General features: G+C 39.3%; 3 protein-coding genes and 1 long non-coding RNA gene across 5 annotated transcripts; 1 reads left to right on the top strand and 3 right to left on the bottom strand.

Moving 5' to 3' along the window:
* Positions 1 to 101: 101 nt before the first annotated feature.
* On the bottom strand, positions 102 to 17402 carry bmerb1 (bMERB domain containing 1). 2 transcript variants are annotated; one of them, XM_055157896.1, is made up of 6 exons: positions 16695 to 17402; positions 7425 to 7545; positions 4056 to 4129; positions 1649 to 1763; positions 897 to 969; positions 102 to 812 (listed from the first exon to the last, which is right to left on the bottom strand). In XM_055157896.1, exons 1-6 carry the CDS (start codon positions 16987 to 16989, stop codon positions 693 to 695), a joined length of 798 nt encoding a protein of 265 aa, XP_055013871.1. In that variant the 5' UTR covers positions 16990 to 17402; the 3' UTR covers positions 102 to 692. The 2 variants fall into 2 exon arrangements, with proteins under 2 accessions (XP_055013871.1, XP_055013872.1); XM_055157897.1 differs by lacking the exon at positions 16695 to 17402 and adding an exon at positions 10827 to 10914.
* Positions 13178 to 14186, bottom strand: LOC129410272 (uncharacterized). The gene is made up of 3 exons (XR_008632809.1): positions 13467 to 14186; positions 13364 to 13389; positions 13178 to 13225 (listed from the first exon to the last, which is right to left on the bottom strand). It is a non-coding gene; the product is annotated as an uncharacterized LOC129410272 (long non-coding RNA).
* Positions 17403 to 18953: 1551 nt separating the features above from the next.
* On the bottom strand, positions 18954 to 21390 carry ntan1 (N-terminal asparagine amidase). The gene is made up of 10 exons (XM_020941965.2): positions 21125 to 21390; positions 20729 to 20831; positions 20528 to 20593; positions 20336 to 20444; positions 20181 to 20254; positions 20060 to 20113; positions 19942 to 19995; positions 19776 to 19873; positions 19567 to 19680; positions 18954 to 19482 (listed from the first exon to the last, which is right to left on the bottom strand). The coding sequence occupies exons 1-10, from the start codon at positions 21203 to 21205 to the stop codon at positions 19312 to 19314; spliced, it is 924 nt and encodes a 307-aa protein (XP_020797624.1). The 5' UTR covers positions 21206 to 21390; the 3' UTR covers positions 18954 to 19311.
* A 129-nt stretch (positions 21391 to 21519) lies between these two features.
* ddx17 (DEAD-box helicase 17) lies at positions 21520 to 27200 on the top strand. The gene is made up of 13 exons (XM_020941964.2): positions 21520 to 21819; positions 22269 to 22431; positions 22506 to 22602; positions 22735 to 22868; positions 22960 to 23025; positions 23097 to 23238; positions 23342 to 23502; positions 23582 to 23754; positions 23841 to 23951; positions 24023 to 24084; positions 24176 to 24235; positions 25852 to 26088; positions 26162 to 27200. Exons 1-13 carry the CDS (start codon positions 21758 to 21760, stop codon positions 26638 to 26640), a joined length of 1947 nt encoding a protein of 648 aa, XP_020797623.1. The 5' UTR covers positions 21520 to 21757; the 3' UTR covers positions 26641 to 27200.
* Positions 27201 to 27381: the final 181 nt, after the last annotated feature.

Here is a 27381-nt window from a genome sequence, read left to right as displayed (position 1 = left end):
TACAAGTATTTCAGCTTATTCTCTGCGTATAGTTAAACAATCACACTCAATGTCACTACCATTACAGAAAGCTACTGAAAGTGACAGCAACACCTGCCTCCACATGAACTACTGGTCCTTGATACACTCAAACATGTACGTACACTGACGGCATTTACAAGAGGTGCATTCGTTTCCCAATAGTTAATCATTAAAAATGCAGAACAAATGTAATGCATTGTGGATTACTCATTGTATACATCAACCTCTATGCAAATACTGAAGGCATGGCGATATACATTTTTACATCGCACATAACTGTTGCATTATATTCTGGTGTCGAGCGAGAAACAAATGATAGGCCAAATAGTAACACTTAAGAAATGTGACATCAAAATCTCAGTCCATGACTTCTCTTGGATATGGTGGAGTTGAGCACTTTTTAATTAAACGTTTTAATCTCATAGAAATTGAATAGTAGATATGCCTCAAAGACAAAATTTTAACAAATGTTTAAGGTTAATTTAAGGAAATTAGTCAAATTAAGTTTGTGCTTGTATTACTTAATGGGCATCTATACATTTATATGGTTTCACAAACTAAGAACGTTTTGTACCACACATGCAGTATTATCAGAACTCTGTGTGGTTGAATTGAGCATAGATACTGGAGGTCTCTGGTAGTATAGAGTGCTGCAGTTGCCTTGTGTCCTGTTACATGATGGCACACTGGGTCGCTCCGCAGCAATCCTTGATAATGGCCACTCCGGATTTTGTGATGGACGGTTTATTGGGAGGAGGTTCTGGGATTAATCTCTTGGACTTTGGGGGATCCTCTGGTAAAGAAGAGCAAAAAGGTGAGCATATACAAGCTAATATAAGTGTAATATGTTTTTGTTAGCACATACCCTGTGCTGCTTTGAGTTTGTTCTCCAACGGCATCAGCTTCAGTCTGAGAAAGTCAGCCATTTCTTTGTCTTCTTCTCGCTCCCTGAAGAGACGAGATCCAAGTTCAACTGTGAGTATTTGCACTTTTAGTAAAATGTATAAGACGGTGTGACAAAATATGTATAGCATGTTTAGATTTTGAAGTGTGAATACTGGAATTTGTCCTATAACTGAAAGGATGGCCCTGAATTCATACTGTCATTGTGTTTTTTGGCAAGACACTTACAAAGATGCAAAAAAGTTGCTACACCCTCTGGAGAAACTGGCTACCAAACAAGCCCTTGCCATCAAATATGAGTGGAATACTAACTAAATACACCCACAACTAAACCAGGACTAGGACCCAACAAGTATTCGTATACTCTCTGTAAGGTTTAGACAAGACTTTACACATTTGACATACGAACCTATAGTGTAAATTAACCATGACAACTATTGGAGGCAGTGGATCCTGTTGCTTAGAAACAAAGACTTCTCTTTAGCCTGCATCTTTTTCATTTTTTCACCTCTATCATGTGATTTATCTGTGAGTCACACTGTATGTTAGTTTATCAGGAGCGGAGGGGTACAAAGCAGGTTTTGTCTGTCCCACACCCTCGTCCCCTGCCTCCATCACAAATGCAAACCCACTTTGTACTCTAATACTCTAATGAGGGTTCCTTCTGCAGTTTTTTTTTTTTTTACCCGCATATCTGATATCTATGTGTTGTTTTTATTTGTACCTTAGTCTCTCCACCTCCGCATCATCCACCAGGAAGTCCCTCTTCTGAACCAGTTTATGGATCTTCAGGATCAGCTCTTCTTCCCGCTGCCGATGCTTCTTGGTCTTTTCTTTCTCTGCAGGAAATGAGGTAAAGAAGAAATGTGTACAGATGAAAGATTAAACGATCAAATAAAGAATTTATCATAATAACTTCTTCTCTATCTTGTTTATAGCTGATATGTATTACTTAATTTCTTTATTTTTATTTTTACATGTACATATATACATTTATGTAATTATTTCTTATTTGACAATGATCTCTTTACTGTTTTTGCTAATTATTTAGAATCATTACCATTTATATATATTTTTCCTCTTTGTTATTATAATATGATGTGTGAGCTACTGTGTAAGTTGCCTTGTGGAGCAATAAAATTTGTCTCAGTCTAAATAAAAATAATGATTAAAAATCTGAAGCCTCTAAACACTTGTCTTGATTCAGTCCTGGTTTAGCCCGTCTTTAGTGCTGATGTAGACATAGGCTGATTTTCTAGTCCTGGTTTAGTTCTGGTTTTGATGTGATGCTTGTGTGTACACACTTTGACATTTGTGAACAACAATAGCTATTATTATTGGTTTACAAAATGTGGACACTACGAACTGTACATGCATCAAGTAAAATATCCTAATCAATAAAGGTGTGAACAATTTGAATAAGTTAACAGGTCAATTTTTCAGTTTTTAAGTGCAGTTTTGATAATTAACTAAAAAGCTGCAGGTGTATCATAGCACAGTATTAGTGTTCAGCAAGGGACATTTCCATGAGTGGAAAGTGTTTTTGCTGCAGGCTTTGGCTAATATGACAGATATTTTTATTTCAGTAATTCTTCATCTTGAACTCTTCTTTAAATCCTGCCTCATGTATAATTCATGGCATCTAATCCACTGACTTCATTATGTTTATACTTTAAAGCTCTATTCATTTCATTGCACAAAGATCTTACTATCAGCATAATGTAGTCCACTTCTGTCTTTTTAACCTTGGTCATCAAAAAATTAAATAAATAAATGAAATGCAAACTTTGGACTTTCATGTGAGTCTGTATTCAGGGCGTTTATACAAGTATTTCTGCTAAGTCAGCTTTTTTCCTCCTACAGAAATAAGTGGAGCAGTGCAGTTCTACCCCCAGGGGCCCAGGGCAATCTAACCAGAAGGGTGTCCCACGTAAATCTTAATGTCAGAGGATCTGGGAAGGTCCTGTTGTAAGGTTGTGTGCATTTTAATATGAACTCTTGCAGATCCAAAAGAATGAATGTAAATATAGAACTACAAGATTTGATTATTTGTACCAATATGCAAAATCCTATAATTTTTATTATATGTATTTAATAACACCTTTAAAATAACACCTGAAGGGTAGACTGCACACTACTTGGCAGTTAATATAAAATGTAACTGAAATAGATGCTCATTACTCCTAATCATAATTACTCTTCCTGTGGCAGTTAGTTATAGAAGAGTGTTGTTGTAGTCTCTGATAAAAGTATTATGTGCAGTGCATTTCTGTTTCCATTTTAGATGGTTTATAATTAACAAAACAAAACAAAAAGTCATGATCTTTTGTAAAAAAACAAAACAAAAAAACAATTGTCTTTAACTAGTGTGTGTTTTTCCATTATATATTTTAGTCATTCAATTTGAGTAATCTCGTGATGTATAGCCTATAATTTATGTAGGTCATGTCTCCATTTTGTGCCACTAAAAATTCCTGATTATTGTTGTGTTGATGCTAAAATGAGTTATGTATTACAATGAAATGTTTCTGTTCGAAGTTCAGAGTTCATATCCAGAAACAGCTGACATGTCCTTGCCCACGACTGCCACCCGTCCCTGTACAGTACAAACAGGTATGTACAGTGACAGGGGCCGGATGACTGTGTGTTACTATGTGAACAATATAATTTGTATGACAAAATTACAACGGCCACATGAGCATACAGCACTCTGTAAAAAATACTATGTTCTTATTAAAAGCAAAATGAACATTTTCTTGGATGTTAAAAAGGAACCAAGAATACATTTCTAAAGCTAATCATTGTTCTGGATCCATTCAGTATTTAAAGCCCTCAATTAGCTAACAGCATTTTTCACAGCCATCTACAACTTCAAGCCAGTAAAAACTATTGCACACATAAATCAAGACATAACCAAGACTTTGGATCAATGGTGCGTGTGGTTTAGAGCAACAGCCTGTATGAATCTGTATTAAAGCAGCATTTTATAGGATCCAGTGAGAATGACGCAGACTGAAGCCAAATATCTATTTTTAGTCCTGGGCCAGTTGTGAAGGACATCTCTCTTTCTCTTTACTTATTATTTCCTAAAAGTGTGTGCCTGTTCACATGTATGTACTTGTAGTGCTTACCTGGTACTGCCACTATCTGCCTCAGCTCCTGCTTCAAACTCATGATGTCTTTGCAAAGCTGAATGTCGTCCATCCTGGAAACATAAACAAAAGAATCAACTAGGTTGCATTACAGAAGGGTCCGGTCAAGCGGTAACGGAGGGAAACGGGCAGATTTTTTACATTAAAATAGCTCTTACTCAGAAACTAGAGGGACTATTGAAATAAGTAAGGTATTAGAATGTAAGAAAGAGTTAACACTCCAACAGGGTAAAGTTAACCCTGCGATATTCTTTCAAGTTGTTGACAAAACATTTTAAAACTCATGTCGGTAACTGAGGGAATGAAATATGCAGCACATTTTGGGCAATAAATACGAACAGCAATAACTACCGGTTCTCACTTACATATCCTTAACAAACTGGTTTGAATATTTGCTTAATATAGTTTTCTACCATATGGTACAAGATTAGGTTGAAAAACCTCTTACTTTTTGAGTAAGGAGATTTTTTTATTAAGAAAAAGTCATGGTAACGGAGGGAAAAGTAATGGAGGAAAAATTGTGCAAGCAAGTAGAAGGTGCATGGTTTTGCATAATTTGTCAGCTTTTTCTTCCGAATACTTTAATATTACTTCAAAATGAAAGGTCACAATTTTCTATAAAATATGTCAATCCTTCCAAGCAAATTTTTATCATTTTAAATTTTTTATTTTTTTTTTAAATCATGTACCTTCATCAACAGTTCAAAGATGGAATAACACAAGATATGATGAAATACATCAATTTATTTACATGATTTGCAGGTCTTTGAAATTTGGGAAATAATTTTTTGTTCCATGTTGCATACATAAAACGTGTGCAACTTTAGAACAAAAAATGGTACAGAAAAAAGGTAAATAGTTTCATAAACTAGAGTACATATGTGATCTGTTGAATACATTTTTATATCAGATGCATTAACTTGAATTTTTGGCCTTGCTGTATACTACTGCTTGACCGGGCCCAGAACAGAAAGTGCTATAAGCACAAAAGTTTTTAAAAGTATAAGAATAAGTCTGTGAATGGAAATTAAGTCTTCCTTTAAAAGCATATACAGCAAGTACACTAAAGAAAGATTATTAATAAGTACATACATACATACATACATATATATATATATAGCATAAATAATTTGGATAGAGAACAAAGACATGCACATTTTAAATCAACATTTCCTGGTCATTTCTTTTTATATACACTCATAAGATTGTTTTCGTCCTGTCAATATTAATTCTATACTTGCAAAACATCTCATACCAACTGACATTTTGATCAAATCTTATCACAACCATCACATTCGCTTGCAATGGAACTAAATGACAAATGTATTGAGGCCAAAATAACCCTATCAGGCAGACCTAACAATCAATGCATATGAGATTATTTTTAAGAGATTAATCAATACTTCATTTAATCTGTTTTGGTAATATCTGAAAGTGCAGAGGTAACGCTGTGCCCTGACCATGAGCCTCTCTTTGCCTCGAGAGCAGGAAAAAAATAAAATAAAATAAAAAATACACACTGTAAATCAATCTGTTGTACTCGCGCCAATCTCCCACAGCCCTGACATGTGACCTCCTGCTCCATTACTCTGTTACTGTTCATCTCCTCTTCCCCTTTTCTCCTCTCTTCTCTCCTTCCTCTCCCCCATCTCTTCCTACTGTACACCTCTTTCTCTCTCTGTCCTTCCTCCCTCTGTCCTTTCTTGCCCCCTCTTGTTTCTTTCCTACATCACGCTATTCTACCCCCTTTTCCTCTTTCTTACCCCCCTCCTCTCTTCTCCCCCTTACTCCCTCTCACTCCCTCTTCTTTCTCCTCCTTCATTCTTTCTCCTGTCTTTCTCTCTCCCTTCTTGCCCCCCTCTCCTCTACCCCATCCTTTCTTATTCCTCCCTCCTATCCCCTCTCATCTTTCACCTCTTTTCTCCCCTCTTTCACTCTTATCCTTTCTCCATCTCCCTCATCTCTCCTCTCTTCTGTCTCCTCACCCTCCACTCCTCTCTTTATCTATTTTGTTGTTTTCCTTCTTCTCCCCTCTTTCCCTACACTTTCCTCCCTGTCTCCCCTCTTCTCTCCTCCCTCTCCCTCTTCTCCCCTCCTTTCCTCTTCCAACGCCCATCTCTTTCTCCTCCTCTTTCTCTTTCATTCTCATCCTTTCACCATCTCTTCCTTCTCTCATTTCTCTTCTGTCCTCCTCTTTCTCTCCCCATTCTCCCCTACTCTCCTCTACCTCCATCCTCCTCTCTCTCCCCTCTTTCCTGTTCCTCTGCAGAGAAGTGACAGTGAGCACAGATTTAATTCAGCCTGTGATGGATCAGGCCTGATGACTCATGCACAGCCTCCTCCCTCTGTGACCCGTCCTCCCTCTGTGACCTCTCCTCACCACTTCACACTCCCAATGTGTGACATTGGGGCAGCGACATATAACAATGCTCCTGATGTGAGTCCATGAACTAACATTATCAACTCTCTGCCATCACAGACATTTCCAGCAAGTATATTTCTGCCGTTAATACAGTGCTGCCCAAATTTTTCACAGCATCTCAGACATCTCCACCTGTGCTACACAAAACTAAAAGATTCAGTTGATCTGTGTTGTTCTCAATACCAGGACCAACCTTGGCCAACTAGTCGGTGATTGTGTAAAAGATAGACTGGTGTGGGCAGAGTTGTGTTTTAGTTTTTCCTCAAGTGATGAAAGTGATGAAAAAAAGATGGTCACTGTCTGTGAATGTTCATGTATGTTAGCTGTTTAAAGTTTGACAGTAGGTCCCCCAAGACCTCTAATCATTTGCTTTACAGGATAAAATTGCGAGACATTCAGTGCCTGCGGTCCTGAGGGAGACTTTGGAAGGAACCAGGTCATATAAATGTGGCAAGTTCTCTTTTTATATTCAATCTACATTTGTCTAAACCTGAATTTCACAGTGGCCAATATAACACATGTACTGTATGTCCCACAAGATTAAATACTTAAACACAAATGTACAACTTCTGAATAATATTCTATTGAATGCTTGTGGCCTTTACCACAGTTTGAGAATCACTGATGTAAAACATGCAGTAAGTAACTTAATTTTTTGTTTCTAAAGTCTAACTGTCAATATCGGACAGGGACATTTCACCATCATTGCTGCACCAGGGTGTAAACAAGTTCAACTGAGCGGTGACTCACTCTGTTTCTATTTATAACTTTTGAATAATCTGTAAATAGTGACATTTCGTGGAAAGTTGCCAGTGCTTATCACCAAATGCGTCATAGCAGAAAACTCTGACAGTGATCTCCGCCTTTAGACCACACCAATAATTAGATCTGATTACCCTGATTAGAGCGATATGGAGTGGACTTACATGAAGCGCAGTTCAGACTCCCTGCGCACCAAGACCTCCCTCAGGCGCTGGATACGAGCCATCTCCACTTCGATTTCCTCTGGAGACATTGTGCTCTCGGCCATGGACACATCCGAGTGGCCTGTGCAGAGAAGACATAGACCATGCAGAATATGATGACCACTGACAGGCAAAGCATGTAATGACTAATCTGGCCAAATGGCTGGGCTCTTTGTAAAATCGAGACTCTGTAATGTTTATCTCTGCTGTATGATCTACTCTCATAAGTGAGTTATGCACAGAGGAAAATCAGATTTTAAATGCCACCTATATTATTGGTGCCTGAGGGATGACACTAGAGAGAACATTTCTTGGGTTTTGACAATTCCCATGTCAAAGCTGAAGCACATATCATTAAACATGAAATTTAGGAGCTTGTAAAAAAAAAAAAAAAAAAAAAAAAAAAAAAAGTCTAGGCAGAATTCCTATTAAAGTTCTGTTTTTTGTTGTTGTTGTTTTTTTTTTTTTTTTTGATTGTTGATTTGATGGAAAATAAGGAGTTACAACTTTCCCCAGGAGGTTCACAGTTTCATTTCATCAGATGATGGACAAAAATAAGAAAGTAAGAAAATTTTATACTTTAATTACCATCATTGCACTTGCTGATAGTATATTTCTTGTGATATATAAGGCATGATAAGATTTTTGAAGCTGGTGTTTCAGAAGATTGAAATTTGAGAAAGAATTTGAGTGATATGTCTATTGGTACAGAGCCTCACCATAAGTGCAGCTATGAATGTATTTTAGCAACAGTGCAAAACATAAAAGACGATAACTGTTCTTTTTTGTATAGTTTGCCTGCTCTCCAGTAAGATTTTTTAAAAAAAAAAAACAATACTCAGATCCTAATCAGTACTAAAACTAGTATCAATATTAGACACTATTTTGAAGTATAAATACTGAGAGAAATAGACACATGGCAGCATCCTTTACTGAATAGTTTTAGCATAGTTTTGACTTATATTAGAACAACTAGTTTTCAAACTGTATTGTGACAACACTATTCTCCACCAGAATTAAAAACAAAAATTGCACTGGCTACTGTCTGCACTGATAATCAAACATTTTTTACAATAAAAAGGCACATATTTTATAACGGCTGGTATAACTGTGCGATGATTTGAAGTTTGAAGGCACTGCAGCTGTTCAGCCACATGTGTGGCCATGTGAGTTTTCTATCACTATCACAGACTCTGATGGCAGAGGAGGTGCTCATTTTAGCCCAATTAAAGCAACATGAACACTTAACACAAATTCAACTCATCACTGATCCTACAGAATGAGTAAATGATTAAACAGACACAGACTGACTGCATCTGCTCTCAAAAGTAAAAACCACAGCCACTGCAGAGAACAGAGGGAAGCGCTAATTGCTGTGGGCACAACCTCCGCAAATCTTGCAAGGGCCAAAAACATTCATCAGATTCATGCTGCTGAGGAAAGAGCAAAAAGTAAAAAAAAAACTGCATGTACAGTGTAAATAGGAAAAACAAGACCATAACAACAAGACCATAACACGAAAATGTACTTTATCTGCCACTGATGGGAATTTTTGTGAGCAGATAAAGAGATATTAGGGAAGCGGTTTATGGCAAAACATTGTTAAACAGGAAAGCACCGGAGATCAATCTCTTACAGCTGGCAGATTTTCACAAATGTTGTCCTAGTCAAAAATATCTGTACATCTGTAAAAAACAACAGTTGGGAACCATATAGCCTAGATAGAATTAGCAACATATGGAATTTGTGTCTTTTAGGTGTCAAATGTCACTGGTTTCATCCAAATCACAGACTTCATACTCTTTACTACATTAATTATTTACAATGTACAGAAATGCACCATCTAGACAAAAGGGTGATCTTGTATAGCTGATTGAGAATATTGCCTTTGTTCAAGGCACATAAATACCTACACAGACTGGAGCACCTGACAACAATAAACAGTCCCTTGCTGTCATTTTGAGCACAGCCTTTCTGCAGTGTCTGGTAATATTAGAGGAGTATTGGTGGATTTGCAGTAACTTCAGCTGCAGTAGACCTTTACATATGAGGATAGCTGACTCACCACAGCAGACTGGAGCTGCACAGGGGGCCCATTTGTTTATAACCATCTCATATTGAATCATCGCCCAAAGAGGTAGAGCTAAGTAAACAGTGACAAAACAAGAGTTGTAATTTTTCCAAGCAGTAAATTTTTTTTTCCCCCTTCCCCCCATCAATCAGGGAAAGCAACATTAAATCTCAATGGGGCAGTAATAGTGGCAAAGAGCCAGCTTAGTGATGTCTGGACAGCTCACTCTGTTATCCTTGTGTGTCTAAATTATTACAAGTGCAAATCGCTTAAACACTTTCCTAATTAAAAGCACAGCATCCACCTGGGAGCCGACACACTGCTCCTTAAATCATCCATGATTGTAAACCAGTCTTCTCGTTGTCATTCCTAATAGATTTCATTATAATTAAATGTCCAAGAACATTGCCGTGGTGCCGCGATAGGGCTTGACAACTGGAGACGTCAGCATCTGTATGACAACCAATGCAGATGGAGTGACATGCTGCAGTTACACTCAGTAAACATGGAAAAGCCCTGCTCCACGCACCTCCAAGCAATAAAAGCAATACTATGTGGGGGAAACGGTATTGCTTCTATTGTTCTTTTATGTAGGCTTGTGTTTTGGGTGCTCACAAAGAGACAGGTGTTTCTATAAAAATCCAGTGCTTTTATGAAATTTCTTCACACCTCCCTTTCACTTTGACATGTTTTCAAAGGGTGCAGTTGTTTTGACTTCTGCACAGGCATTTACAAACCACCTGAAAAGAAGTTATAGAATTAAAATAATTAATAATAATGACAGCCTATTACACTTTAGTTTCATTGGTGAGCTATTTTTGGAGCTGAAAAATGGTCTGAAAAAAAAAAAAAAAAAAAAAAAAACTAAATATTTCTCAATTATGCTGGAACACTTCACTGTGAACAAAAAGTTCCCTGTTCTTTTTAATGTCTCTATAATGTCAGCTGCACTCAAATGCAAATGTTTATAAATGTAATTTAAGGGCAAAACATTAACAACAGAGGTTGAAATCCTATGTTACAAGTTTGAATTAAATCTGTGTTTATCATTTAACTGTCTGTACTATTTGTATTGGTGTCATCATCATTCTGCATTATTCTGTGTCTCATTCATTGGAAAAATCGCCTGACGCTATAGATTGAATATATGTGCACTGATCATAGGCCCTATAGCTCCAAGGAACAGCGCCACTCCAGGGCTTTGTGATCCCAGAGCTGCGTGAGTCACCGCTGTTTTTGCGCTTTCTAAAACCTGCCGACGCTACGGGACAGGCTTCCTTCATATCGCTCACCTTTGTCGGTGGTCCACGCCGTTTCAGACACGGCTCCGTAGCTCCTCAGTGCGCGCTCGGTGTCTGAAATGGATTTCTTCAGCTCCATGCCGGTGCCTCTAAATGTATTCCCTGTCTTGATAGATGTGTTTTACTGTTCCAGCGGTGCTTCAGGAAAAGTTCCGTTTCACCCAGTGACGAGGCTGCGGCGACCCGCGACGCTCTGCATCTTTATCCGAGCTTTGAAGTCTCTGGACGTGGTGTGGATGAAGAGGATTCAGGGAGCATGCGCAGTAAGAACATAGATGTGAGAGACTGGGAGTCACCCACTGACACGGACATGACGTGAAAAAACACTAAAAACACCACAGCAACAAAGCAGTAGTTTACACTACAGAAAATAAAGCATATGAATAACTATAAAGGGTCCATATTATTTTCTGATTTGTTATAATGTTGTTTCCTCATCACAAACATGCCCAGGATTGTTTTGTTTCATTCACGTTTAACACTCAAACCCTGCTGCATATTTAGGCTGATTTCTTCTCTCAAACAGAAAACACTCATGTCATACAGGAAGTGCTCCACTGTGTTTTTAAACTCAATACACCTTATCATTTGCATGATTTACAGATCTGGAATTGCCCATCTCTACTGAACAAAAATAAACTGTTAACTTGAAAACTACAGCTCTATGACATCGCAAGGTTGAACAGAGCATTTTCACCTTTGGAGATAGGCAGACTAATAATGCAAGACATGCGTGAATGAAGCAAAACATAACTCCAGGTCTGTTTTTGATGAGGTAACAACATCATAACATGGCTAAAAGCTAAGAGCGTGTAATATAGGACCTTAACTTCATGTTGAATCTCAAAGGAAATAGTTTGGCTTAGGCCAGACTGTATAGACATAATTACATTTCTAACCAAAAAAGAAGCCTTTAGAGGAAAATTTCAGAATTAATTTGTTCTTCAGTTTTCAGAGATGACTAACGGCCTACATCCTGGGATGAAAACTAAACACATATACTACCCAAATACCGCCTTTTAAATTTTAAATGTGAAACAGTTGTAAAGCATTTCTTAAATAAAGACACCTCACAGATCAACACAATTATAGCATGCTTTATTTATGAACACAAATAATTTAATTCAACTGGACACCATCAGGATTTACCAGCATAACATTGCATTACTACTACATCTATCGTACCTTATAAATAAGAGTATTTATGTAGTGAGTGATAAAACAAATATTCACACTGTATCCATATATTATCAGTTATATAAACACAATCCACTTTCCTATGTGCGTATATATTATATCAAATATGATTTTCACAAGTTAATTTATATACAAATTATAATGTATTGGCCATGTGCGAGTTTGTATGCTGTAAACAACCAAATGCACTCATCTTCACCAGTGTTCATGCACAATTTCAGGAAAGCACCTTTTCATTTAGAGCAGTAAGTCATTAGCTGCCCCTCTACATTTGTTACCACTAGTTTTGTACCACATAAAATATGAGTCATAATTGTCCAGTTTCTAGACAACATCAAATCCTTGAACTTTCACTTTGTTCTGACTGCCATTTATGGCTCCATAGACTTTTCACTTTGCCCTCTTGAAATGCAGTCACGTTGCCAAACAGGAATGATCTGGGAGACTCTGGACCATGTTTTCTGGATTTTTATATAAGCAATTCTGCATCAACTGTATGGTATTTTAATAAATGAAATTAAGAGAAATATGAAAATGTTGAACCTGAGCATTTATATTAGTAAAGTGGTCCGTTGCACATCATGATATTTATGCAACCACAGTGCAAAATTTGAAGAAAGGCAGTAAATATCCTGACTGCCCCCTTCGCAAATGCAGGCCTATAGAATGTAATGCTGTCTTAAACCCAGCAACAAGTTTGATATGGTCAACATTCTACGACCTCATACCCCACGTGTTGTAAGTTTTCTTTGACACAGAGCAAAAAGCAAAACAAATTAAAAAACACCAAGAATAACCACAAAGTACAGCTCCAATTAGTGTTACAATAGTTGTTTTTTGTAAGTCAGTCAACTTTTAGGTGTCAAGGACATTATATGTTTAACTGACACATTGGAAGCACCTTCATATATTTAGCCCAAGTCCTTATGCAGCATGTGTTTGCAAGTTGCTGACAAACATTCTTTAGTAGCTTTGGCTGGTTATTTTTCCTCTTCAGAAGCACTGACCTTGTTAGTAGATTTATCTCGGTTCTGGGTCGTTTCATCTGTGGTGGGGAACATCCGTGAAATAGCTGCAGCTAGAGTGCCATCTCCACTTTGCCGCGAGAAACACAAGAAAGTGGCCCAAACAAATGCACAGCAGCCAGTAAACACAGTCCGCACATACAGGGGCACCAAGGCAAAGTTCAGGAACTGGAAAAAATATTTTAAGAATGAAACTTGCATTCAAGTGAAACATTACAATGATTTAAGCAATAATGATGTGGTCACTACTATGCTATGACCCCACATAAAGCCCATAATGTAGGCTCTGTTGTAAGAGCATCTTACCTGCACAAAAGGCCAGAACATCAGTCCTGTCTGAAAGATAAACTCTGTTAGACTTGACCCAAACAGACAAAGTTATTAATTTATTACACTGTATTATATGCACTTGCCTTGTATGTATTTACAAATTTTTCTCTCCAGTCCTGTGTTATGTCTTCTTTACCCTCTAGAAAACTCACACCTGCAATAAATGGGAAACATTCAGAGATCAGAAATAAGGAATTCAACCAATTAAACATGAACTAGCTTACATTGTTCAATTAGTTTCAACCATCTAATTTGTTAAAAGCATGAGACATTCCTGAATGTTTTTGATACTTAAAGTCATTTACACTACTCACTACTAGGGATATTGACAGAGAGCCAGTGAATGTCATATATACGGTGTTTGTTTCACTTGAGAAACTTTTGGGATAGGGAGGCAATTGTATTGGGGTGATAGACAAACCTCATTTTGTGTTTTCCATGTAATGGTCTCACTGTGTACAGTGTGCCTTCAGTGTTGGGAGTAACGCGTTATAAAAGTAACGAATTACAGTAATGCATTACTTTTTGCTGTAACGTAATGTAAGGCATTACAGGGGAAAAAAATAGTAATATTTTACTCGGTACAAATGTGAGTAACGCGCGTTACAGTGTTTTTTTTTTTAACCTGGATTGAAGTGGTGGGTTTTTCTTCATACAAATTCGCTAAAATCACCTCGATATCAGCAGCGGTGAAACGCCGGAGATGCGCCCTCATAGACCTTCAGGTAACCGCGGACGAAAGGACTGACAAAGAACTCCACGCTGTTTAGACCTGGGTCAGTTTTGGTTTAGACCTGGTTTAGACTTGGGTCAGTTCTGGTTTAGACCTGGTTTACACTCGTCCCTCCCTCTATCGCAGTTCACTTTTCGCTGTCTCGCAGATTTTTTTTTTTTTTTTTTTTTTTTTTTGTGCAATTTTGCATGCCCTGTTTTTTGTTTTTTTTTTACATTGTATGAATGCGTATTGCGTTCCTCCCGCTGCGTCCTGACTGGCCAAGGGACTCCTGTCTCCTGTACAGTACAGTACAGAATGTGTTCAGCTGCCAAATTTAAATACATGTTTAATCTCTAGCAGTGTGATTCTGAAGTGCTGTACGGTTGCAAGTTTTCTCCCCGACGAAACCCACAACGTCGACGAAACGTTCTGCACCGACAAAGTCTCCTGCGCTCGCACCCAAAAGGCAGAGGAAGATGCAAACCATCACACAAAAAGTTGGACTTCTGGACACGCTTAAGGAAGGTAGAAGTTACGCGCTGTAACAGAGTCTTGCACCGGCTCGGGTACCTGCAAATAGTTGCTGAAATCAGGGTCGCGAGCCCGAGCATCAGGGTCCATAAAGAGCGATCGGGCGACAGCAGCTCTTACCTCCGTGAGGTGCGGAGCAGAGCCGCTCCTTTCTCCTGCGGTCACCTTCGAGCCCGTCCCTACAGTGAGTCCTGTTTTAGTCCTAGTTCAGTTCTAGTTTAGTCCTAGTTCACTTCTGGTTTAGTCCTGGTTTAGACCTGGTTTAGTCCTGGTTCAGTCCATATACAGCGCAAAAGTTATTTTGGTGAGAGTAACTTAAAGTAATGCAATAGTAATGTAATGCCTTACATTTTAAATGCAGTAATATTGTAATGTAACGAATTACTCTGAAATGACAGTAATAGGTAATAAATAACGCATTACAGTTTCAAAGTAACTTGCCCAACATTGTGTGCCTTACATATTAGAACCAAAACCCTTTTTAATGTGGCATCAATGTCAACATTCTGTGGGTATAAAAAGCTGGTATTGTCAAGTCATTCCAAGTTCACAATTCAAACGGCCATGAACACACGACGTCACTTAACAGATGAGTAATGCCACCTAGCCATACCGCGCCTTCAGGGTTGGTGGCAGGCAGTCAGATGTTGCTCGTGAACTTGATGTGTCTCAAAGTGTCATCAGCAGACTTGCATCAAGACACAGAACTACTGGCAGAGTTCCTGACGGACCCAGGAGTGGAGCCTCATGAGGGACAGACCGCAACGATGACCAGTAACTAAAGACCTATGCACTCAGACATCGTTATGCAACTGCCACACAGCTGCAGGCTCGTTTTTGAGATGTGAGGGGTACTAGGGTTTCCAGACAAACCATTCGAAACTGACTCGAAACTGACTTTGGTTTGAATGCCAGACGACCGTTGCAGGTGACTCCACTGACACCAAGACACCGCCGTGAATGTCTGCAGTGGGCACAAGACCATGTGACCTGGACAATGCAGCGGTGGTCCACCGTCCTGTTCACTTATGAGTATTGGGTCACTTAGCACAGAAATGATGGTCGTCAGCGTTGCTGGAGAAGGGGAGGTGAGCGATACGCCGAGGTCAACATGGGTTCGCTTTGGTGGAGGAGGTGCAACAGTCTGGGCAGGCATCACCAGTCAGCGCAAAACAGATGTGGTTACTGTAGATGGCTCAGTCACTGCATGTTCTTACCTCAGAGACATCATTGAACCCATCATCATTCCCAATTCCGCCAGCACCCCCCCAACTTTCTGTTCATGGATAATAATGCTCCACCACATCGTGCCAGAATTGTCACAGCTCGACTTCAGGAAGTCGGAGTGCCTCATATGGTACGGTCAGCAATGTCCCCTGACCTGAACCCCATAGAGCACATCTGGGACCAGCTGAAGCAGAGACTGGATGATCGTAGCCCAGCCCCACATGACATGGTGGAACTGCATGTAGCACTGGTGGAAGAGTGGAACACATTGCCTCAGAACAACATCATGAGGCTAGTGAGGAGCATGAGATGTCACTGTCAAGCTGACATTTCGGCAAAAGGTGGAAACACCCGCTACTGACATTGTTCATTTTTGTTACTTGGGGTTATCCTTGTTATTGTCTAAATTTTGGGGGTAATAAATATTAAACTAATGAAAATGGTGTTTCTTCTCATTCATTCTTAGTAATATCAAAGGGAACTTTTACTTATTTCATTAAAATTCAGACCAAATAGGAAAAGCACTCATGTAAATAATAATATCCCTAACTTATTGTGAGTAGTGTAAATAATATAGCCTAAACTACCACTAAATTCAATAGCCTGAAACTGCATTTCACTGTCTCAAAGTATGTTATAGTATTATCCTTTAAATGCCTTTCATGTGGCATCTGACCTGCAATAATCAATGTGAAAAGGCTCCACGTGCCCTCTGTGTGGATATGCTCACTTTACAGATTGACCCGTACACTAGTGCGCTATTAACTACTCTAAAACATATTTCAAACCACTTGAGGTCACTCAGACGGCTCAGCTGTCCTGTCCCACACTGACCTGTGTAGAAGACACTGGTGGCGAGAGGCGCTGCTGTGGTCTGGTCTAGGGCGAGCTTGCGCAGCACCATCCCGGCGGAGTTTCCGGGGAACGTGCGCTCCAAAAACCGCATCCAGAAGAAGTTGAAGTTGCCATGGAAACTGAAGGCTACTATGGCGACGTTCCGCGTTTGGGTCCAGTTGATCTGGTCGCTCCGGGAAAGGCTCTGGTGCATGAAGTCTCCCCCGGCGTACAGGCACCCATACAAGGTGACATTTGTGACCCATGGGAAACGCCGGATAGTCTTAAACATCATCTTACACACCACGGTAATAAAAACAACAACCTCTCAACACACTTAGCTCCTATTATTCCTGCCCAATTCGATCATAACGTATTCTCCGTTGAAACGTCTCACAAACATACGCAGCGACTGTCGCCTAGTCTTTCGTGTACGCCTACCGCTGCGAATGATCTCGTATGAAGTGCATCGCTTCAAAGTATGGACATGGCAATGGCGAAGAGTCTATTATAAAGTACTCTGTACTCTTTGACCGGCTGCTCTACTGTCCCCATGGCTGATGGTGCACCCCTATGCACTGCTATGCCTCTACAGCGAGACTTGGTGGGCGGGGCCCCACGAATACAGTAAAACTAAACCCTTTCTAGCAGCTTCCAACCTGTTTTCAACAGAACTGGCATTGAAAATGTTGTAATGCACAGCAAAAGACTAACTTTTGAAAAAAAAAAAAAAAAAAAAAAAAATTGTATGGCGCAAATTAATAATAATAATAATAATAATAATAATAATAATAATAATAATAATTAGGGCTGGGCAAAAATTTAAAAATTTAATCGCGATTAATCGCATGAGTTCGAGCGATTAATCGCGATTAATCGCATGTTATACGCAAAACCAATTAATGAATTAAAAAGTAGAGAATAGCGCTCTTTTATTGGAAATGTAAATGAAAGAGATTTGTTGTGCAAACAGAATTTCTTTCACAGGGGAACCTCAGAGCCTTCAAGGTATTCAGGGAAGGCTCAAGAAAAAATATTGAATGGACGTATGGACTACTAATATATTTATTGAATATTTTTTATGCTGTGAGTAATGAACACTACACTAGTAATAATTTCTAGATCAGTGTTATAAACTTGGACTGATATTTCTTAGAAAACAAAGGGTTAATATAATGGAACGGAAATGGACCAATCACATTTTTTCTTCCAATTTTATCTGGGTAAATCAGTTACTCCAGCACTGAACTAAAGAAATAAGCTCCGCTCAGAGCCAGTGACCGCGGCTGAACCCGCGGCTGAGTCCGCGGCCGAAGCCGGAGCCCGCGACCAGAGCCCGCGGCCGGAGTCGAAGCCTGCGGCCGAACCCGCGGCCGGGCTCGCGGCTCGCGGAGGCTCGGGCACGTTGCATCTCACGTGGTCAGAAAAAAGTGAAAAAAGTGTAAAGAAAAGACGTCAAACTTAAAGAAACGCTCGCGGTGGACTTTTTCAAAATAAAGCCAGTGAGAAACAGACGTTTACAATAAAATAAATAATAAAAACTGCGTTAACGGCGTTAAAATAATTGTCGGCGTTAATGACTTAATTAGTTAACCCAAAGTTAACGCGTTAACGTGCCCGGACCTAATAATAATAATAAAAATCTGATCATTTTATTTCATAGGCACGTGAAAGAAAATTTAATTTCATAGGCCTATGAAATAAAAATGTTATCAGTTGGTAAAAAACAAAACATAAAACGGACTGCTTTAATGTTTGGCACTGTTTTCCTGTAATTGATTGCAGGGTTTCCGATGCCATTCTAAACACCAAAATTCAAGTAGCTAAAATGGTTAAAATGCTTAAAAAAAATCTCTCTCCAGTCACTCGTTTAAATCAACAGGTAAACAGGTTTACCATTTGTGATTTAACATTTTGAATATTTCATAGGGAAAACTTCAAAATGTAATTTCTTTGTTACCAAAATGATATATTTGTTGCTGTGTAGCATTTAGATTATTGGTAAACTTGGGGATAAAAAGTTTAAGCATGTCCAGTGGTCCAAAAACACACTGACTCACTCTTGGAGCATCACTATAGTTAGATCTTGTAATTATTAACTCTGTAAAACTTTACAATAATATTAACTTTGTGTTAAACAATATCAGGATGCCATATTAGTGGAAGGCACTATACAATGTGCCTTTGTCTGCACCCAAGACAAAGGCACGTTGTATAGTAGTAGTGCACCTAAAATCATTTGTTCATCTTTTCAAGCACTTTTAAGTTTTTCTTTGTCAAGAACGTTTATTTACATACATGATCGTGTTCTCACATATCAGACTGGAGTTCTCCCCTGGGCCAGCCAGAAAGTAGAAAATAAAATAAAGGAATACACATTGTTCATCAGCTATAGGCCTTGACATAATTGGGTATCGCATTGTACTTGAAAAGCACATTGATGTTACCACTATGTGTAATAACATGCAACACCTCTATTTGGTAGAAGTCTCACTAAAATAAGACACATTGGAAACATTGAACAAATACAGCAGGCAATGCAATTCCTGTGCACCATGAGCTGAGAGGCAACAGAGGCTTCATGTTAAGGTATTTGATGAAACAGAATACAGTACATCTATGGCTGGACTGTCCGTTCCCATTCTCCTTGTTCTGTCCTGTGATAGAGCTGTGGTTGTCCTGATGGAAAGAGACTCTCTGAATTTGGATGGTCCAAAATGAACTGGATGGTTGACTTCATATGCTGGACAAAGTGAGGTGGTTCAGCCTTGGGAGAGGTTGACAGGTACTGTGTACAAATAAAAATGTATTTATAATTATAGTATATATATGTGTGTACACCAGCAATATCCAAAACCAACATCAACCATACATTTAAAATTGTGGCATCTTTTTGTGCTAACCAGAAACCAATTTCCAAATTCGGAGACCACTTGCAAGGGCCAATTTTGACTAAGCCTTGGCTTGAATCATATATTTCTGCCATCTGCAACATAACCAAAATGTGTAATACAGCTTTACCATTGTAATACGATTGTAAAAATACTAAGATAAGATGTATCAAGCATGGCGTTTCTCTACCTGTCCTCCAGTGAATGTTCGTGCTGAACGTAGTTCCTCTGCAGGTCCTTTACAGGTGAATATAGAGGGGAACACGTCACCTGTTTTTACATTCACGCCTGTGAAGAATCAATAATGACATATGATGAGCCCAGCCTTTCTTTGTGACACTGTGGCTGTATCTTACCTATTCCATACACTGCAGGTCTATGAATCCCATTAACAACAGTGTCGTTCATTTCTGCAAAACACCTTTGTCAGTGATCATGAATATGTAGGAAATATTTAAAATTTACTATAGTTACCTGTTATGCAACATGTCTCAAGATGAACATTTTCTTTTTGTTTATGAAATGCAGCTGTAAATATAAAACCCATTTGCTTATAATAGTATTGCTTGTAACTTAACATAACATTTAAACTTACCCAAAACGTTAAGGCTTAAATTATCAGATGTTTTTGAGTCATCATTGAATCCCCCAACTAGATGAAGCTCTAGTCTAGACATGGCACAGTAATAATGCACTTAAATTAATGTCAATACAACCAGAAAACTGGAAACTGAAGACTGAAGACCATACCTGCCGTCTTTGCAGTGGTGACTAAGTGACATCACAGTTTTAATAATAAGTTGAACTTCTGCCCAAGTACTGGAGCCATCCAAGTGAGCAACACAAGCTGCTCCACTTCCTAAGAGAATGTAAAGAAGAAGAAGAAAAAAAAACATTTTAAAATTATAATACATACTATTCAAACATAATGGGCTAATTAACCTGTGTGTCGGAGAGCAATTAAATGACAAGTTGTTGCATCATCTGATCCAATGACAGAAACATATTCTGTAAGAGCAAAAGAGAAGAATATTTAGAATAATTTAAATAGCATGATTTTGTCCTGGGGCTTGTTCTTGTTTTAAGTTTTGTTTGTTTGTTTGTTTGTTTGTTTTAGAAGTTTGTGTGTTTTGTTTAACTTACGGTCTGTTGGAGTTGTTGCAGCACACTCTCTTTGCTGAACATATAAGAAACATTTTGGGTCCACATCCACAAGTGGCCTGGAACGAAACTGTCTTGCATTTTCCTTGAAAACAAATTGACGTAATTTCCACAGGTCAACACGGTATCTTCCAATGCAATCACTGAAGCGTTTAGATAAATTAATTGCTAATTACAGATGAAATATGTCACAAATTGCATAAGGCTTTCCTTTAAAACCAGGAAGTCCCTTCAGATAATCTTATCTACGAGAGATGGCTAGAACCATTATTTATGAAGCCCCAGATGGTCTATATTACTTTGTTTGTATTAATTACATTATTTTTGGGAGACAGTTAAAGTATATGCAGTATATGTATATAAGTATATTAGACAAACCTGTAAATGCGGATACTTCTCATACAGGTCTCCTGTCGAGCGTATGCGGTCAAGCCCTTTATTTTGAATCAACAAAGGCATGACCTTACGTCAAGTCCACTTCAGACTGTTACTGTACTATCTGTAAGGCTTTTAGAAGACCTTATCAACTAATCTATGGGATATAATATGTCCATTTAACTCTCAAACAGGGCACATTACATAGATAGAACTAACCCAGGGCTTGCGCTTCCAGGAAAGCTGACTTCTTTCCTTCCTATGAAAGCCTTGTTTTTGCTACAACGCCCCGCTGCGGCGAGGAAAGGCGAAAGTGCGTAAGTGTGATTCACTACTGTAGTTAGTAAATATTTGTGCGTAGTGACACTAGACCAGGAGGTGTTTACGCTACATTCTGTTTGACGGTACGTTGTGAAAAAGGGCAGGCCGATTGTGAGATTACAACGCTCGTCGCCTTTTGATGCGTGATAAATACCATATTTGCAAACGAGCAGGTTTATTTTCGATAATTCCCGATAGAAATTGCGAAGTAACTTATTTAGAATTTGATTTGTATGTCAATGCACACGTTACATACGCACTGAATTCACGTAAGTAAAGAGTCGAACGCACTCCGACCAAAGCTAACGCTGCAAAATGCGAGGTGGCTCTTATGGAGACCGAGACAGGGACAGGGACCGAGACCGCGGTCGAGACAGGTAAATATCCCGTTATTATGCATCCAAAATATTAATAAGACCATAGTTTACCGTTAGACATTTTGAAATACACTGTGATTCGCTAATAATGATGACAATGCAGCTACCATCTGTATTGTTTTTCTTCATGGGTGGGTAGGCCTCAACATGCATGACTTATTCAACTTATATCAACTCTAGGTCATCATGCAGTGTGCTCTTAACTTGGGTTATTTATTTTTATTGTATATATTGGTATTGATTGGTATTCATATATATATATATATATAAATAAAATGTTAGCTGTATAAAGTTTAGGCCTAATCACCTGACTTGTTGTTTAGAAAAAGAAACATTACCAAAATATTATTGAGAATAATGATAATAACAAGCATAATTCATTTATTCATGTTTTTAAATCTAAATAAGCTTTTTTCCCATTTTCTGACATTGTACTTATTTCTACACAGACCACGGTTTGGGGCACCAAGTGGTCGAAGCAGTGGCCCACCACCTATGAAGTTCGGAAATCCAGGGGAGCGCCTTCGTAAAAAAAGATGGAACTTAGATGAACTGCCCAAGTTTGAAAAGAACTTTTACACTGAACACCAAGAAGTACAGCGAATGACTCAGGCATGTGTTTCCTCTTCATTCTTTTAACTATTATATACGTGATTTTAATATTTTTCTTTTGGTCTGAAATACAGTACGATGTTGAAGAGTTTCGCCGAAAGAAGGAGATCACACTTCGAGGCTCGGGATGTCCACGGCCTGTGACAGCTTTTCACCAGGCCCAGTTTCCTCGTGAGTAATCCACATGTGTGCATGAGGCCCTTGCATAACTAAAAAAAACACATTAATTTATTCATATAGGTGATTAGTTTATTGTTTGTGTGTAGTAGTGTATGACTTGTATATATTTCTCTCAATTTGTAGAGTATGTAATGGATACACTGATGCAGCAAAACTTCAAAGAGCCCACATCCATCCAGGCTCAGGGTTTCCCTGTGGCTTTGAGTGGCAGAGACATGGTGGGCATTGCTCAGACTGGTTCTGGAAAAACACTGTCCGTAAGTACATAAGCCAAATTTTAAGAAACATTGAATAGTGAAGTGCATAATATAATAATATTCTAACATATTCTTTTTGATGTATTTTAAGTATCTTCTCCCTGCTATTGTCCACATCAATCACCAGCCATACTTGGAGAGGGGTGATGGTCCAATTGTAAGTTCAAATGGAATAAGGGGTAAAAATCTATCTTTTTGGGGTGATTCACTTTATAGACCTTTTTTTAGTGTTTGGTGCTTGCACCTACCAGAGAGCTGGCCCAGCAAGTCCAACAGGTTGCATATGACTATGGAAAGTCTTCACGGATCAAAAGCACTTGTGTCTATGGTGGAGCACCCAAAGGACCGCAGATCCGAGATCTTGAGAGAGGTAAGTATTGTGCACACTTAGATTGTCAATAAAAGTATACGAGGGATTGCACAGAATTATGTTTAATATACATATATTTACATAATAAATATTTCTTCTTTAGGTGTGGAAATTTGCATTGCCACCCCTGGTCGTCTCATAGATTTTTTGGAGGCAGGGAAGACTAACCTACGTCGATGTACGTACTTAGTGCTGGACGAGGCCGACCGCATGCTTGACATGGGCTTTGAGCCTCAAATTCGCAAAATAGTGGAGCAAATTAGGGTATGTAACATTTATTCACAAGCTTTTGAATTGCACTGTACCATATGGTGGTATTTAAAGTGTTTATTGTGGTTCGCAGCCTGACCGACAGACCTTGATGTGGAGTGCAACCTGGCCAAAGGAAGTTCGACAGCTTGCTGAAGATTTTCTCAGAGACTACATCCAAATCAACGTTGGTGCCCTAGAGCTGAGTGCCAACCACAATATCTTGCAAATAGTGGATGTTTGCATGGAAAACGAAAAGGACAACAAGTAAGAAGAACATGCTGTTTTAACAGATGCTTGGGATCTCATGTGGAATTAACAATTCCTTTGTGCTCACTTTGCTTAAATTTTAGACTTATTCAACTTATGGAGGAGATTATGGCTGAAAAGGAGAACAAAACCATTATTTTTGTAGAGACCAAGAAGCGTTGCGATGATCTAACTCGGAGGATGAGGCGAGATGGGTGAGCATTGTGGCAAAAACATCCTAGCCAGTTACTTTAAAGAATGATTTTGATGTATTATTTGATTACAGTTGGCCTGCTATGTGTATCCATGGAGATAAGAGCCAACCAGAAAGAGACTGGGTGCTCACAGGTACAGAAAAAGACAGTTTTGTAAGAATCCTTCTATATTTATTTAATTTTATCAATGCTTATTGTTTACTATACTATTTGTAATTTCACAGAATTCAGAAGTGGCAAAGCCCCCATTCTGATTGCCACCGATGTAGCTTCACGTGGTCTGGGTATGTCTTTATGCACAAACTTACAGGCAAATCAAAATTGATCTTATCTGATATCTTATATAGCAATTATATTACTGATAATGGTATTTATTAATATATACTAGACCTCAAATGCTAATGTAAACAATTGTCAACCACTTAATAATAGTTTTATACAGTTTCCATGAGTTTGTGTTTGGTAAGTATAATGGACAAAAACATCTGAAGACGACTGAAGTCCTGCCTGACTCCTAATGTATTTTTAAAATGTGGATGATGATCTTCGTATCTGCCGTGAGAAAGTAATGCAGAATTTGTGACAGTGCCCAAGGACCTTATGGTTCACTGGATTTCTAGTCTGTTTCTTGTTACTGCAGTTCAAACCTCCTTCACCTGGGGCTCTTTGGCACGCTGCCCAAAGGAGGGGTGTATGGGGCAGAAGCTCCTGTGCACCTTTTCTTGTCTCCATGTTATAGATACAAACTGCCTAATGATACCTTTGCTTCAGTTACACATTTACTTGTATATGATTTACTTGGCGTATTTCCAGTTTTTGTTTTCAATGTCAGTTTTAGGCAACTTTATTCTGAGAAGGGGGGCAGGTAAATTGTTCATGGCTTGACACAAAGAATTTGACGTATTTTCTTTTTTCCCCTCTTCTCCTCTCAGGGTTTGGCAGCTCACTGCAGCTGTAACTCTCTGAGCTGCTTTCTGCCCCCTCAGTCATGCTAAAGTAGAGGCTTGGCTAGTTTTAGGGGAGAGTTTAAAGCCCCTCTTCTGTACTTCTTGGGTAACTCAGAGCCCCCCCTGCCCAGTACCCTCAAAGTTTGTAAATCCAGCGAGCCTTCCTTTCGAGAAGCCTGAGGGTCCTGTATGTCTGCCCACCGGCCCGTCCCAAAAGCAGACAGACAGGAGAGCGCGTTATAGAGGGCTCGTCTGGATCCAGTCCTGGTCCAGGGTCTGAGGCGGATCCCGCAGTGCGACGAGAGCAACAGAACCTGCCCGTGTTCTGCTCCCGTCAGTCTCCTGCCGCCTCAGCCCCACCTATCAACCAGGACTGATCAGGGGGGACTGGCTACCTTTGTAAAAACAACATGAAGGGGGTAAGTACCGCAACACCCCTTTTCTCTTATCTCCTCTACAACCTCAGCGTACATGCAGCTACTTCCATCACGCCTGTATATTAGTCCAATTTCATCACAGCACATTATGTTACTGAAGAAGGTAGTGATGAAATGTGAAATGAAGGTGGAGGAGACTTGAGGAGACTGGTTATGCAGTGTTGTCAGAGCCCCACACCTCTGTAATGAGAAACAGACATTCTGATCAGCTGTCACATTTGCGAGTGAATCAGGTCATCCTAAACTAGACCAAGACTTGTTATACTGCAATTCAATTAAGCAGGCAAAACTTTGTCTTTTAATCCATATGGAATCTACATTACTTTAATGTCATATCATTGGCTTGGAGATTGTTTGAAATGTGATGATCTTCACAGGTAAGTTGGCTCAATAGGATTCATCATTTTATTTAATAAATTTCCAGGTTTGTATTACAATATCAAGTATTTATTATAAAATGCAAATTTACATGTAGTTTTAACATCTCAATTTTCTGCTAAAAAACAAATGTAACAGATGTGGAGGATGTCAAGTTCGTCATCAACTATGACTATCCCAGCTCCTCTGAGGACTACGTTCACCGTATAGGACGTACAGCCCGCAGCACCAACAAAGGCACTGCCTACACGTTCTTCACTCCAGGAAACCTGCGCCAGGCCCGAGACCTGGTCCGAGTGCTGGAGGAGGCCCGGCAGGCCATCAACCCCAAACTGCTACAGCTCCTGGACTCAGGGCGGGGAGGAGGAGGAGGCGGTGAGGAGTACCACCATAATAGTGCGTGTACTGGTGACATGGTGTTTTTTGACTATTAATATTTCTGTCACAGGTGGACGCATGCGCTTCCGTGGTAACAATTCTAACAACCCCAACCTCATGTATCAAGAGGAAACTGAGCGCCGCATGCGCACAGGTGGAGCTGGCAAAGACGGACGCAGCAGCTTCAGCCGTGACAGCCGCAATAACCGCGACGGGGACCGCTCCAACTCCTCTTCTTCCTTCAGAGATCGAGACCGTAGAAACAGCTTCAACAACTCAGACCAGTACAACAACTACAACAGTGGTGGCGGCAGCTACAACTCCCGCAGTGGCCCACCAGGGGGGGGTGGTGGTCCGGACCAACCCAACCAACCCCAGGGTCAATACAACCAGCCACCCCCACCTCCACCCACTGGAGCCCCACAGCCTCTCATGGCTCAGCAGTTTCCCCCACCTCAGCCCCCCCTTATGGGCTTCATGGGCCAGCCTCCATACCCCTTCAACGCCCCACCTCCACCCCCTCCAGGACCTCCACCTCCTCGAAAGTAACTCATTATTGTTACTCATTTTGTTTTGTGTTTCCAGTGTATCTTCACTTGTATGCCCAACTATTTTGTATTATGTAGTAGTAAGGGCTTATATATTTGTAGTTATTGTTTCTACTTGTTTCTTCATCCACACTGCCTACCTGTGTGTATGAAAGCCTTGGTTGTCAAATTTTATGTGAAACTTTGTACTATGTAAAGTAGTTGACCTCCTCAGAGAAGTGTATCATGGGTGTGCTGCAGAAATCAGTTCTGATCAATATTCTTACATTCCAGTGTTGCTCGTCCTTATCTTTTTAGAGTCAAATTTGTACCTGATTACCTGAAAAAAGGGCAGTAACTTTACATAAAAATGTATAAAAATGCTTGTACTAACCTGTACTGGCTCAATTCTTTTTACACAATCAAACCCTCTGCTTCAGTTTCCCTTATGCTTTACAATTAGATGCCACGCATGCCTTTCCAGCTTGTTAATGAAGCTCTGTTACCTGACTTACTTACATGCTACTTGTAATACTAATAGTTTTTGTAGTTTTCTTTCCGCAATAAAATGTGTTAAATGGAGCTGTGTCTTGGCATTAAAAACATTTGATCATATTTATAGTAAGTTAGGAGTCCCATTAATATTATTTTGCATACACATGCACTTAATATACATTTTAACTGTGGACCATTTGATGGCCATATTCTCACAGCAATGTACATTGTATGAAATTAAGATAATTTTTTTGCCTACTCTTGACTT

Source organism: Boleophthalmus pectinirostris, unplaced genomic scaffold, assembly GCF_026225935.1.
Source record: "Boleophthalmus pectinirostris isolate CB_2022bp ecotype Guang Dong unplaced genomic scaffold, ASM2622593v1 HiC_scaffold_22, whole genome shotgun sequence".
NCBI classification, from domain to species: domain Eukaryota; kingdom Metazoa; phylum Chordata; class Actinopteri; order Gobiiformes; family Gobiidae; genus Boleophthalmus; species Boleophthalmus pectinirostris.
The sequence above is the reverse complement of the archived record's forward strand: the minus strand, read 5'-3'. Positions and strand labels throughout refer to the sequence as shown.